This window comes from Lepisosteus oculatus, chromosome 6, assembly GCF_040954835.1.
Source record: "Lepisosteus oculatus isolate fLepOcu1 chromosome 6, fLepOcu1.hap2, whole genome shotgun sequence".
Taxonomy (NCBI): Eukaryota; Metazoa; Chordata; class Actinopteri; order Semionotiformes; family Lepisosteidae; genus Lepisosteus; species Lepisosteus oculatus.
The window spans coordinates 35,452,514-35,467,702 of NC_090701.1; the positions used below are offsets into that span (position 1 = coordinate 35,452,514).

Below are 15,189 nucleotides of genomic sequence, written 5' to 3' on the forward strand. Positions count from 1 at the left end.
AGCAATAGTATTTTCTATATAGTACAATACAGTATATTTATTTTAACTCAGAAGTTGAAAATAGAAATCATGTACCTGTATAGCATGCGCAACCAAAATAGTTTAATCACCAGTTCATTCGCGTTAATGTTCATAAGTAAAAAACAGAGGATAAAAATTGGTTAAGTGTATTATCTATAAATTTGTTGCCTATTTAATGGCATTAGACTTAAATGCAGTTGTATGATGTTTACTGTACTGTGATCAGGTAGTGCATCTCTACACTTCTTGTTTTTGTATACAATTTGTGTTCCTCATCTCTTTGCTCCACCCACACTTATTGGACTGTTTTAACTTTGTCTTTGTGCTGTGTTTAAGAGTGTTCTCAGATCTCAGTGCCTAGCTTGATCCTTTGTTCACCTGGTGAACTTGGGTAGCAGGTGAACTGAGGCTCCTGAGCACAGGACAGCTGAGTTCACACACCTGGCCTCCATTTCAGGCTTTCCCAGTAGTCTTTGTTCTAGATGGAACATGTGAATCAACCCCAGCAAGTCTTTCTAGTTTAACCCTTGGGGTATAGATGCCAGTTTTAAAGTCATTGCAGATCTTAGGCTTCAATCACTAATGAGTCATGAAAGACATAATAATGTTGCTGTTCTTTTAGAGACCAACTTGAAGTCAGTTTTTGAATTACTGTCCTAATTCTTTCTCCGTGGGACCCATTAAAGTGTCTTTCTTTGCTTCATCTTGATGTCAACCGATGTTTTGTTTCATGGAATTTATTAGCTTTGAATTGCTGAACTGTTTTTGAAGAAGAACCAAAGACTTCATTTTAGTGGTGCTCAAGTTGTCACAGGGACACAACAAATCTCATCAGAACTAATTTTAAATGATCATATCACTCTAGAGTTTTTAGCCACTAGAAGCATAGTGGTGTTTCTTAAAATGAAACCAATCTCACATGTCAACAGGAAGTTATTGGTACACTTAATATTACTGTCCCCCTGGAGTATAGTAGTGCAGTCTTCTTACATACTGTACATTTTCAAAAGAGCAGTTAGTCGGAAGTGGGAAGAGGGAATCTGCATTAGCTTACATTCAGGAACACCTAACCAGCTTCTAAAACCCACTCTTCCTGCATTCACAACATCCCAGTAGGCTCAATGGGACAACAGGATTCAGTTGTGACTAAAATAGCATCCATCAGAATGCTGTTTCTTGGCCATATGGTCCACTATGGTCACAGCTGCTGTGGTGATGAGAGAAATACCAATCCTTCTGACAGCTTCTTTGCAAAACCCCCCACCAACCCAACCACATCCGCAAGCACAAACATGGGCACGCAACAGATCCAAACATAAGACCTTTCATTCAGGGCCCATTTACACCAGCTCCTGATTTTATACAGCATTAAACTTGGTTTTTCTTCATTGAAGTTTAAAATTGCAGTTGCAACGATAACATAAGAATTTTATATGCCTGATAGAAAACCCAGTTCCTGAAAGGCTTAACTACTCTGGCATGTTAACACCTTTTAAGTGGTGCTCACCTATATAACATTTCCCTCTCATGAAACAGTTGTTCCCAACATTAACTAATTGGTTCAGCTAAGGCTTTGTTTGTATAAAGGAATAGCTCAAATTTACATGAAAGGATACAGTTTTCAATCTCAAAAAATGAAGTACATGAGGGAATATAACACACATGGTTATAAAATGAAAAAAAATGCACTTTAAAACAAAATAAAGCCTTTGATTATTGTTCTAAAAGAAAATATTATATACTCTTATTTTCCTAAAATCATGTTTTTAAATACAGATATATGTAGACAAGACATCAAACACAGAAAAGACACAAACACTGTAGTATGTGAAGTTTGTGTTTACGCATTATACAGGATCACAAATTCAGAAGTGTGAAAACTAGACAGATTCATGACGTTTGGAGGTGTGCAATTTTGATAAAACAGGCTCTTTATTGCAAAGTTTGCATTTTTGGTGTTAAACTGTTAATGAAAAAAATAGTAAGAGCACTTTCATTTTCATACTTTTATAAAATGCTGCTAAATGAGAAGCAGAGAGTTCAAGCAGATTCATAGTAGCTTCATGAATGAACATTTGGTAGCTAAGCGGTTTTCAGACTTTCCCTCAAAACACAACTGCTGTATTCGATTGCATTTGCTTCCCTATTTTATTGCTTCTAAGCAGTCACTTCTTGTTAATTTGATGGGTGGAAGCCAAATGTGGTGCATTCAAATAAAAAGGAAGCCAAAATACTTAAATACATTAATGTCATGCAGAGGGTTAACATAGACTTCTTGTGCAATTTTCACATGTAGAAAGGTACTGTAGAAGAGAGATAATTAGTATTACATAATGCTGAACCCAAACAAATTGAATCAGGGAGGAAATCTGCTTTAAAATGGGATCAAGTGCACTTTGTTTCTCATTAATTGCTTAATGATTCAGAACTTCATATGTTCAGTCACTGGGGGTTGTGAGACTTTTTTCACATAGCTTTCCTTTTTAAGGTAATTCTTTTTTTTTATATGGAGCCCTTATTTGATTTTTCCACATTTGTGTTGACCATTTAGTGCTTTGGGAAAAAAAAGATAAATTGAAAAATAAAAAGAAAAGAGTTGTATAAATAAAATACATTATCCACTTTTTCTGTATGAGAATTTCTGCTGTTCTCCAACTTAACTCACAATACCATCCAAGTACTCTTCAACTAGCTGAACATGCTATCAGTTAAGCCACATGTTTACAATTATACACTGGTTTTCCCATGTTTTTTTACCTAAATATCCTGAAGATTGATGATCTGAAGGAACAGAATATGTTTTTGGTCAAGTTGAATCAACAACACTTCTTTGAAAAAAGATAATATGGATAATATGATATGGCCGGCAGCCAGTGGCCATATCACCTTGCAACTCACAACTGGCAACCCACTGAAGCTAAGCAGGTGTGAGCCTGGTCAGTACCTGGATGGAAGACTTCCTGGAAAAAACTTAGGTTGCTGCTGGAAGAGGTGTTAGTGGGGCCAGCAGGGGATGCTCACCCTGAGGTCTATGTGGGTCCTAATGCCCCAGTATAGTGACGGGGACACTATACTGTAAACAGGCGCCGTCCTTCGGATGAGACGTAAAACCGAGGTCCTGACTCTCCGTGGTCATTAAAAATCCCTCGAAAAGAGTAGGGTTATAAACCCGGTGTCCTGGCCAAATTCCCCATTGGCCCTTATCAATCATGGCCTCCTAATAATCCCCATCTATGAACTAGGCTTCATCACATTCTCCTTCCCACTGGTAGCTGATGTGTGGTCAGTGTTTTGGCGCACTATGGCTGCCGTCGCATCTTCCAGGTGGGGCTCACACTGGTGGTGGAGGGGAGTTCCCATTACATGTAAAGCGCTCTGAGTGGAGTTTCCAGAAAAGTGCTATATACAGTAAGTGTAAGCAATTATTATTTTTATATTTAAAGGAAATACAGGAGATTTAGCTGATATTTTTATGGTTTGCTTTGTATAAGATCTGAGACATTAGTGTGAGTAATTATTTAATGTGTAAAATTAGTCCAGAAGTCCACACTGCTGGAACAGATTGGTGATACCAACTAGCTCAACCAACTGAGAGATTGTAGATGTTCTCAAAATTCTGTGTAAACATGTCCAATTATAACAAGCCACTATTAAATGGTACTGATACATTGATACCTGCCTGCTTGTTATTAGCTTTGAGGAATGCTATAACCTTTGATATAATGCTATTGTGTAAATAAAGTGTCGGGCCATTTTAGAAGTGGAGACACCGTGCTGCAGGAATATTTTAAATGAAACTTTGATGTCCATCTGCTTCAATGTAATCCCTTTGGCTTCAGTGCATTTCGTGAGGGTTGATGAGATTTTAAGTTCCCTGATTAAAATTTATGTGATGCAAGGAATTGAAGCAGACGCCAGGCAATCCACCAAATCAATGAAAAGCAAATGACCACTGTGAAGGCCTGGATTAAAGTTTCTTTAGGACTGTAAGCCTTACTGAGACTACTGCATGGCAGCTCTGTTTTCCTTAATACGTACAGTAAGTCTATATAACTTCATTTTTGCAATCAGACTAAAAGGAGTTTCACTCTTTCTTTAAATTCCAAAATTGTAGTTAATAGTCACATGAAGGATCTGTGTCTGTGCACTTGGGAAGGGCTTATGAGTGTAAAAATACCATACACGTGTGCTCATTTCTGGGTATCTGTGACTGCATAAAATAGTTTGTTTTCAATACTTTCAGTGATATGAAAGCCCATTCAGCAAAATAATTGCCTTTTATTCTAATTCCATGTGGAGTCACCCATCAATCATTATTTGTGGATAATAGTCAGAAAGGTTCTGTAATACCCCTTCCAAAAATTACAAATACAGTCACTTTTTAAATTCTTCAACCTGTTGGACACTTTATCTAACAAGCTCATCAGAAGATTGTGTAGCTATTGCACATTATCAATTGGATGCAAGGCCTCTACCATTTTTGTTTAAAAGTTCTAACAGCTGTTAATCACACTATTGTAGTTGAGAAGGAAAAAGTCAGAAAAGGACGGAAAGCTGACAAAATGCTCTTTGAAGCACAGGAGAGTCTCCTGGACAAAAAAAGATATACCATAAAGTATGTATTTAATTTGTGCAGCTGCAGTTTCTGTAGCAAAATAAAAAAAACTACAGTACTCAATATTTGAACTTGTAAAATGTAGACTTACATTGTTACATTGAGAACCTCAAGATATTAATTTTTTTGTAGAAATCTGCATTGGATTGTATTAATAAACTGGATAAAGTTTTTGATTGTATTGTGGATCATATGAGAAAAACACATGGTAGAAAGCATTAACATTGTCAGTTTTATATAACTTAATGACGGAAGGATCTATAAAAATCTTCAGTGATTCTGTGCTTCAGTATCTCTTCAGCAATTGAAAATGTTTATTTTGTAGATATAATAAATTAAAATAATATATTATAAATTAAATCTGTATAGTACTGAGTATATTTACAAACTAAGTAATTGAGTAATAGTCCAAACCTGTTTTTTTTTTATTAAGGGCACCACAAAATTTGAACATTAGGGAATTGTCTTTATTGGGGACTTTGAGACTCCTCATTAGCCATGATCACTGGCACACTGAGCCACCAAGTTTCTGAAAGAGTTCCTCAATATAGGGTTTCACGACTAACAAGAAGAGTTTGTGGTTATTGTAGATTTTGTGATGTAATTAACAATCTAGTTAATATCCAAAAATGCTTTTAGTCTAAGATCAGTGAGTGAGCAAGCTAGCCAGGAAGGAACTGGTATGATGTGAATTGATTAAAAGCTTTCTGTAGTCAAAAGAGTAATGTTACTTGCCACGACTGAAAGCTTGTAGACCTTGAAGATGTTTGATAATGATCTCTGCAGCGCCAGTCAAACCGTCAGTGAGGTAGTCCTGTCCATTAGCACCTCCTCCAGTGACACAAATAGGTGTTGGATGATAGAGGAAGTATCAGCACTGCACCATCACACTTGCTTCAACTCATCTGACTAGCGGTGGTAACAGCCAGGCCCTGCCTGTCTGTTGCAAACACTCACGTAGTCATACAGCAGGAGTGCAATGTTTTCCCAGTGTCATGTGCTGACAGCCTGGCATGGCATTCCTAGTGCCCTTTCTGGATCCTTTGGTGTTAGGCTTGGCATCAGGATGCTGTCTTATAGTCTGAAATGTAAAAATGTCATGCCCCTTCATGAATGTTATGTACTTCTGTTTACAACAAAAATACCTTTTGGTTTCAATGATATCTGACCAGTATATTTTAAATTGACATCACTTTCTAAACTTTATTTACCCATCCATATCTGGAGGTTGGTATTTGTCATCTTCTAAAGCAGTTTTGCTCCTGAAGGATTGGTGTGTCTGCAGTTTGTATAGGTTTCTTCAAAGCAGTGCACCTAAGAAGCTGGGAGAAGCTGTTAAATTGGTCCATGAGGCCAATCGTATTAGCTGATTGAGCTTTTAAAAAACTGGGTTGGATTGAAAACCTGCAGACTCACTGGCCTTTAAGAACTAGGATTGCCCACACATGTTCTAATGGAAGTTGGAGAAGACTGACAGTTGGGGACTAACAGGAGTTGTACTTTTCCATTTTAACATATTAACACCACAGTGGTTAATAACCCTGTTAACTACAATACTGTTCATCTTGGCTTTGAGGAACCACAGTGTCATCTGGGTTTCGCTCTTGAAACGTTCTTAATCAAAGCCAAATTGATTTTAATTTTTCTCTTTTCCATACTGTATGCTGTAGGTGATTACAGTTTATAAATTTAACCCTCAACTCTTAAAACGTTATATGACATTCAGAAATAACCACGTGCCTATATTTGAGTTTCAGAACTCCCCTCATCTACTGTAGGTGTGTTATCTGAAATTTTAAGCAATTGGACTAATTCTCAAATTGCACATGGTAGGCGTTCCGGGAAATAGTAGTGTTTGGATCGAGAATTGCTTAATAAACAAATAAACAAAGTGTAAAAAGAAGTGACAGTGCTCTAATTGCAGTGATGGAAGTAGTGGAGTACTGTACTCTCTAGCAAAAGTAAAAAAAAACACTCTGGGAGTATTTAATATAAAAGACAAATACTTTTTCGTCAAAAATAAGGGATAAATTCGAAAGCGTAATGTAATGAGAAACTGCATAATATTGCTTATGCTGGAGTCATTAGAGGGATTATACTTTTATTACAATATTTTTTAAACCAAGGACTGACTGCAGAAAAAAAGTCCAAATGACCAAGAAATATGTTGACTTTTCAATTTTCAATACTTGTTTTAGGTCCCCTTGTAGTCCCCTCTGTTCAATACTAAAAGGTTCAGTCAGTAGGGCATTCTTTTAAGTACCAGAATGCATCTGGGTGCCCTTCTCTGGACTGATACCAGAGGAGCAAATTGGTAATGAAAAAAGGTAATTACTAGTTCATCATGTAATTATACTTGATTTACTGTAAGTATAAATCACGTTTGATTATATATCCTAACAGTTTTTATATTCTTTTCAACAGTTTTATATATGCTAACTTTTTTCTTGTTTCCCCACTTTGTCTTCATGATGTAAAGTATTTGTCAAAATAAACAGCTGTTATTATCATAAGCAGTCTCTTCACATCATCTGCCTGATGTTTCCACAGTCTTGAATTTCATCTACTTTAAAATTTTGTTCCTTGCTTTTACAGTGTTTGCTAATTCTCCTCTTTTCGTATTTTGGTATCTGGTAACTTTAGTGTTGTCCTAACAATAACAGAACCGTGACTGTTGTAAAAAGTAAAAGCTTGTTACTTTTAGACAAAAAGTGCCATTTAGATATTGTTACTGATTTCCTTTGCAGCTTTTTGAATTAGAAAAAGGTCCAATTAGGTTGTGAAACTAAACATGTTTGCAAAAGGAAGCAGTTCATAACATGTAAGTAAGCAGCATCTTATTTTAATAAAGAGATATTCACCACTAAGACAACAGAAAGTCATTTTTTGTGTAATGACCAGGCATTAGTCTGAAACTCATACACTCTTGACCAGCTGTAGACCTCCCAGTAATCAGTCTGACAATAAATCATTTTAGAAGTACTTACCACTTTCCTAATAACCCATGTCATATCTGTCAATGTGGATTAAAGTTTAATCACCTAGTGGAAATATGGATATTTAGCTTAATCACCTCCTCAAAAGTGAGATAACAAGCAGAAGTGCGAGACATTATTATGGTAATGAGTGAGTGTGTGCATTGTGTGCTAGTTTGTAGCCTGGGGTGGGGGGGGCTGTTATTCTTTAGGAAAAACAATGCTTAACAATCCAACAATCCTCTGGGTCAAAGATACTTTACTTAGTCCAAGAATTAATGGAATTAATTACATAGCTTATTTTTAACTTGTTTGTTTTGTAGGAGATGTCCTGATGGAGCTGTTTGTCTAAAGATAGGAAAAAACCCAGACTATGGCTACACCAGCTTTGACACTTTTGGCTGGGCGTTTCTTGCTTTGTTTCGTCTCATGACCCAAGATTACTGGGAAAATCTCTATCACCAGGTAAACTGATTCCCTTTGTGTTACAGCTTAGGTCATAATCAATATAATAATTGGGGTGGGAAGTGGCTTACAGTGCTGGGGCCCTGGATTCAGTTCTGGATCTGGGGTGCTGCCTGTGTGGAATGTTTACAGTACATGTACTGTATGTTCACCCTGTGTTCACATGGGTTTCCTCCGAGTGTTCAGGTTTCCTTCCACAGTCCAAAGACATACTGGTGGGTTAACTGACTTGGCTGGTGGTGTGTGTGTGTGTGTGTGTGTGTGTGTGTGTGTGTGTGTGTGTGTGTGTGTGTGTGTGTGTGTGTGTGTGCCCTGAGATGGACTGGTGTCTTGTCCAGGGCATATCCTACCTCTTGCTCCTCTTGCTTGCCAGGAGAGGCTCCAGCTCTCTCACAAACCTGAATTGGATAAAGTGGTTAGAAAATGGTTTTATGGATATTTAATAATATTAGCAGGAATACATAATTAAGATTTTACAATTTCATTATGTCATTATTCCTTAAACCAAATTAATATCCATTACACACATAAATCGTATTTAGTGATCATATCAATTCAAATTGAAATGCTGTTCGTATTTCAATTGCAATGGAGTTCAGATTAGTGTCTTGTGAAAATACAAATTAATTTTGGGGTTTCTGTAACAAAACTTAAAAACTTGATTTCTGAAATGAACAGAAATCCATGTGAGATACAGTCCAATAATTAATTACATAATAACTTAAATAAACTTGTTTAAATGCCATACTACTATTAATTATAGTATCTATAGTTACATTTCTAAACACTTTTGTTAAATAGTGTAAGTCTAAATAACTCTTAGCCTTTTCTGCGTATTAAGTTACTCATTCAAATGAGATCAGGTTAGACAAAGAGTATCTGGCATTATGTTCTGATATTGAACTGGGAAAATGTGTCTCCAACAGGAATAAAACACAAAGTTGCTCAAATATGATTGCGTTCAGAACATGCAATATTGATGAGAGCATCATCAGAAAAATGGCAAAAGATAGTTCTCTTATATATTTGTTGAGCTTTATTTTTTAAAGCCCCAGCAATGGGTTTTAGTTTGAGGGGTGTTTAAAGAGAGAGAAAGGAATGTGAATTTCACACAATTTACTGAGGCACTTTAATCCCTTTCTGATTACGAGCATCAGTAGGCAGCCTAAGCAGTAAAGTCTGCACCTGTTTCACTCACTGCAATTCCTCCTGACCTTAGACTCTCCGATCTGTGGGCAAGACCTACATGATATTTTTCGTGCTGGTGATCTTCTTGGGCTCGTTCTACCTCATCAACTTGATCCTGGCAGTGGTGGCCATGGCTTACGAGGAGCAGAATCAGGCCACCATTGCTGAAGCTTGGCAAAAAGAAAAGGAATTCCAGGAAGCGATGGAGCAGCTCCGAAAGGAACAGCAGGTCGGCCTGTGACCCACATTCCACTCTAAGCAAATTATCAGAATGTGACAACAGACGAATGTTTCTGCAATATTTTTTTTTTGGGGGGGGGGGCAGTTTTATCATCACTGCATTAGACTCATCTTAGATGCTTTGGTATACAGTATCTGTCTTAAAATTTATTAGAAGACACATTCTAATATTAATTTGTGACTATCAAAAACCATCTTGGTTGTCTTTCAGTTGTGTATTATATTTTAGACTTAAGAGTTTATCCAGAATGTCAATGTCAATAGGGATTTGGCTGCCAAGAGTGTCCTTGCTGTCTTGATGTGTTTCTGAGTTGAGGATGCATTGGATTTTGCAGTTGTGCAGCTATTCATACAGTATATGGCAACTCAAGTTATTTCCTTCACCTAAAATTGTTTTAGCATTAATAAACATTTGTGACTTATTATATACGTATAATATATACAAATAATATAGTATATTGCCTTTTTGGAATTCATATTAGCATGCAAATGTTAAGAAATATACTCATTCCCCTGGTTACAGAGGAGTTTCTCTTGACTTAACCCAAATTTTACGTAGGTCAGATGTGGCAATTTGTGTAGATACAGATAGAGAATGACCATTTATGATATTCCAGCTATCCTCTCTTGGTTACTGCAGATGTTATATGAGTGAGAAAGGAGGGACAGTAGAGCAGAACTGCAGACTCACCAGGGTCTATTATAATTTATTGGTTAACAGGTGTGTGTGCTCATCATTGAGGGGTTAGAGAGCAAGAGAGAGAACACAGTCACGGCTAGCAGTCCCTGAGGTAGAGACACGGGAAGGAAAATGTCCCGTGTATATAGAGGGAGAGTAAGGAGAAAAAAACAATAAAACCCTTTATTCAAAATAATTAAATCCAAATACACCATAGACTTAAAACAGAATAAAAAGAATAATTTATAAAAATTGTACATTTCTTTACACTATACAATTCAGTATTTAAACACAAAATAAAATGCACAGTAAATTATAAGAATAACAGTATCACTTGGTTGCTTCTCTGATTATGGACTACTCCCAATAAGCGCAAGACAATATGCATATAGTACTTTACCATACAAACTGGAAAGCAATACCGAAGTGTAAAACAGAGCTCTGGTGGAGACGCAGTTCGCTCATTCTGCACTATTCATCTGCGGAAGGAACTTGCTGCACTACTTACTCTTTACACATGTAATATAAACTCTCCTTACCTCAAAAATTTTATTGTGGGGTCCACAGACGATCTTACATAAAGCAGAATTTAGAAAACTGAGTCTTTTGTAACTTGCGGAGGTGGTGTAATAGCATTTTTGCTTTCACATCTTAAAGATCTAAAACATTGAATGTCAGAACTGTATATTTTTATAATAATATACTTTCAGTACATATTATATTTAGAATAAGTAATAGGTTTATTCCATGCTGGAAAAAAGAAGAAAGAGAACACAACGTTTCGGCTGTGGAGCCTTCTTCAGGTGTGAGCGTGTGAGTGTGACCTCACACCTGAAGAAGGCTCCACAGCCGTAACGTTGTGTTCTCTTTCTTCTTTTTTTCAACATGGAATAAACCTATTACTTGTTCCTTTGCAGCCTACGCATGCTGACGCAGCTACCCACCTGAACTACTTCCTTATATTTAGAATGCCATGTTAATCTAGGTTAATCCATAATATAATGTAACTGGAAGTAAATGAGAAAGACTGCTGATGTTTCAAGAAGTGTCAGAGATAATTTATCCATTTGGAAATAATATGACTATAATGTCTTAAAAAACATTTTTTTTTTAAAAAGTGGTACATTAATCGAGTCTATCTTGAAAAATACTTTTCCTGATTAGCTATTGTAGACAAATTCCTTCATGCACTTTCCAAGATTTAATATCTAATATAAAAACTGAACATTTTTTTAATGCAGACTTGTACAATATGATTGTTCTCCTACTTTCAGGCAATTGTGAACAAAGTTCAGGAGACAGACTCAGTCCTGTCACCTGAAATGTCCCCGTTTCCTATGAAAGACACTAAGGAAAGACGGAACAGGAAAAAAAAGCATAAGACGTTATCAGAGGGGGCCGAAGATGATGCAGAAGATAAAACAGCAAAGCAGGACACTGAAGATAGGCAGAGGGTAAAATTCACATTACTTGAGAAACAACATGAATGATTGATCTGTATCAATGTAAAAGTCCCAGGGCAAAGGTATATTATTGATCAGATTAAAACCATTTCTGCATTATTTAAGTACAGTGATATTACTTGCATGTACAGTAGATGCAATTAAGTTTTAATCTATTTTTTTCTATTTTATGTCTATATTTAACTTTTATTTAATATTAGTTTATTTCTGATTGGTTATGTGCACTGGCATAACTTCTAAGAGAATTTTGATAATTATGGCATGAGAATGCTTATTGTACATGTAAATGTATTTTATGCTTATAAAAATGAAAGGTCTATTGATATGTCTAAGATACAGCAAATGCATGGAAATCTGTATGGTATACAGCAGGTGCACAATCTTTGGAAACCTAAAAAAATAATTTATTGTATTAGGATTGTGGATGTGATTTTAACAGAACCATCTTTTGAATACTTCTGCAAAAATAACATACACTCTAGGTAAATGACAGGTTAATGTTTCAAACAAAATGGATTCTAGTTTTTTTCTGTTGTGGGACAGAACACTGTTTTATGACCTTGAATATCTCCAAATGTAGAAATGCTCATGGACATCTTACTTACAAGGGTTGAAGGTATTGTCATATAAGCATGCCTGCCACTGTGAATATCTGTACCTCATTTTAGTAAAGTCATTTTCATATAAAAAAATAGAAACACCTGGCGATATGGTCACACTCCTTTACTACTATTGCTATGCTGTATACTATTGCTGATAGCAATAGTTCCTAGTCATTTAGACTCCCCTTGCTTCTCTGATAATTACAAAGCTGTCCTGTGGGTGTTATAGAAGAAATCTTGTCTCAAAATGTGCCCTGGCAATCAACATGTCAAGTTAGCTTTGCTATTTTTAAAACTTACTCCATTATTGTGTTTTCTTGCTAACAATGGAAGTCAGTTTTTCACATGTAAGAATTGCAAAAAAAAATGAACTGAAACAAATGCTAGACTGAGACTAAGACTGAATACAACCCCAAGGGAGTGCTTTCTAATATCTTCTTTTTTGTATCAGGGTAATGTCTTTCTTGCTCGGACACTCTCCTCTGCCAATCGAAGGGAGAGCCAGTGTAGCATCTTCAACTTTCGGTCCCGAAATAAAGAATCAGAGACAGATTTTGCAGATGATGAATGCAGTGCAAATGGAGACAATGCGAGTCGCACTGGGTCCCTTGTCATTCCTTGGTCTAGAAGGCGAACTAGTGCCCACAGCACAAGTAGCCACTGTTCCCAAGGCAACACTCCCACTCTGAATATCAACGGAAAGCTGAATATCACAGTAGATCGGAATGGAGTTTCTTCTTTGGGACCTCCTTCTGCTTTAACATTGCCTGTAGTTATGGTGGATAAAGTTAACACAGAAGACCACGTGAGTACCACATGAATTTCCTTTAAACTTTGTCATGTGAAACTTTGTTTATTTTGTAGCACTGTCTGCACTTGTGGTTTTCAATGTGTTGGTAAATCCTGAAAATTCATATTCCTACAATGTGGACTTGCTGTAATAGATTATTTTGGTACACATGTTTTTTTTTTTTAATAATAACATAGTTATTATAGAGCTCTAAGCCTTCTGGGTGTTAAACAGTTCACTTGTGTTCCCTTTGGATTGATGGACTACTTCATTTTATTTGATCTTTTTCTCATTGTTCTCATTACATCCTAATACTGCATTTTATAAAGTGGTTCTGAGTTCCACTTTATTTTTTTCAAAGTCAAAAGAAAGAGCATAAAAGACTGAGAGAGGTATACTGTATGAAGAATATTTTTTTTCCTGGTACTCTATTACTTCTCTGGTACATTTTCTTGCAGTCAGCTTTAATGCAGTCAGTTTTTTTTTCTTTTTTGGGATTTTGAAACAGGCATTATTTGTGACCCTGAGTTATTTGCGAGCTGCGCTCCATCAAGCCATTAATAATTATTGTGAAGGGTTTATTTCAGTGTAGTAGGGACATAAACCTTCTCCCTTAGTGCTTGTAGTTAAATAAGACATAACATGATGATGAGTTCCAAGCTTTTCCAAAACAGTTTCCTTGTCTTCAGCACGTGCATCTTCATCACTTTTGTACATTGCAGACTGCTCCAAACAGTATCTGATACTGTACCTTGTTGCACAGTTGAATGGAAAAGCATCCTTCAGACTAATGCAGTTGAATAAGGTAAAATGGTACAGTGCATATGGAGCTGAACTGTAGAAGTAACACATCAAGATTCTGTTATTGGAAGTTCTTTTTAAAAGACTGGTGCATTATTGCCAAATTTCCTCCCTTGGAAAATCTTATTGGTAAATTAAACAATGTATTGCAATCTGTAGCTCATTTAAATTAATTTAAATGCTTTAAATAAACCTTGTCTTTGGGATATGTTCATTTTAATTCTGCAAGATACAGTGCCCTTCAAAAGTATTAGAATGGTGAAGTCAAAACTGAGAATTAGTTAATATGAACATAATAATAATAATAATAATAATAATAATAATAATAATAATATATTCTCTTTAATATCAAAATACATGACAGATAAGTACAGTACAGCTCTTAAGTACAGTAGGGTAGTTGACATCTGTAACATTCGCAAATTCGCTTACTCACAATTCGGGCGGGGTGACAGGGTTTTCTATGGAAGATGAGCAGTGCGAGGTGAAACCAAGCCAAAGGTTATAAAGCAAAGCTTTTGTTGTTTTGTTGTTTTTGTTGTTTGTTGTTGACAAATCTCCATGTCCCCAACCCAAGCACCCACTTCCAAGTATTGACATCTCAGCGTTGTCTGGTTTTATATTTTATTGAACACTCCCCAGTTTGTCAGTGGTGTGGAAAATGCCAAGCTGGAGAAAACTTCATAAGTTGAGTGGCAGATGTATTGCCTTTTCCGTTACATTATTGTGTGCATATCACAGAGCAGTGAAATGACTTGAAAATGCAGGTATCTCTTGGATGTGAAATGAGGGATTCATGTTGTTTATTTCTGCTGATTACCATAAGTTTGTGATTACTGTTGTTTCTTTCAGTTGATCAATGTCATTTTATTACCAGTGTTGTCAGCAATTAAATGCTTTGTCCGTGAGCTCGTTTAGAGGGATAGAAGAGTAGAAGGACAGGAATTTCTAGGGATTAGATTAACTAAAAGAAAAAATAATTAGGAGACAATAATTTACACAACTGCTATTTACAATACAATTTACATCTTGTGCAAAAATAACACAAGGATAGGAGGTATTTAGGTATTCAATTAAACAAAATGAATGCTGAATATTAGTATTTAAAATTAGCAAAAGTAATGCAACAATAAGATCACAGGAGTCTCTTGGTCAAGTTATTAGACATCCAAGGAACATCCTATGTTCCTACACCCTAACCTGTCTCAATTTGACTTCAGTATTCGGAGTCTTTAGACAAAAGTTGAAATTACATCTCTGACAAAGAAAAACAAGCATTGTGGAAGTTCAAATAAAAGACAAACTCAATCATAACCATACTACAGAAATTGAACATTGGACATACCAAAA

General features: G+C 36.1%; 1 protein-coding gene across 1 annotated transcript in view; it reads left to right on the plus strand.

The window, feature by feature from the left end:
• The window catches only part of scn5lab (sodium channel, voltage gated, type V-like, alpha b), a 210,889-nt gene that overhangs the window by 82,236 nt on the left and 113,464 nt on the right, over positions 1-15,189 (plus strand). Inside the window, exons 9-12 of the mRNA XM_069191224.1 lie at positions 7,935-8,076; positions 9,296-9,493; positions 11,458-11,637; positions 12,700-13,053. Coding sequence (XP_069047325.1) covers positions 7,935-8,076; positions 9,296-9,493; positions 11,458-11,637; positions 12,700-13,053 — 874 coding nt within the window. The remainder of the gene's footprint in view (positions 1-7,934; positions 8,077-9,295; positions 9,494-11,457; positions 11,638-12,699; positions 13,054-15,189) is intronic.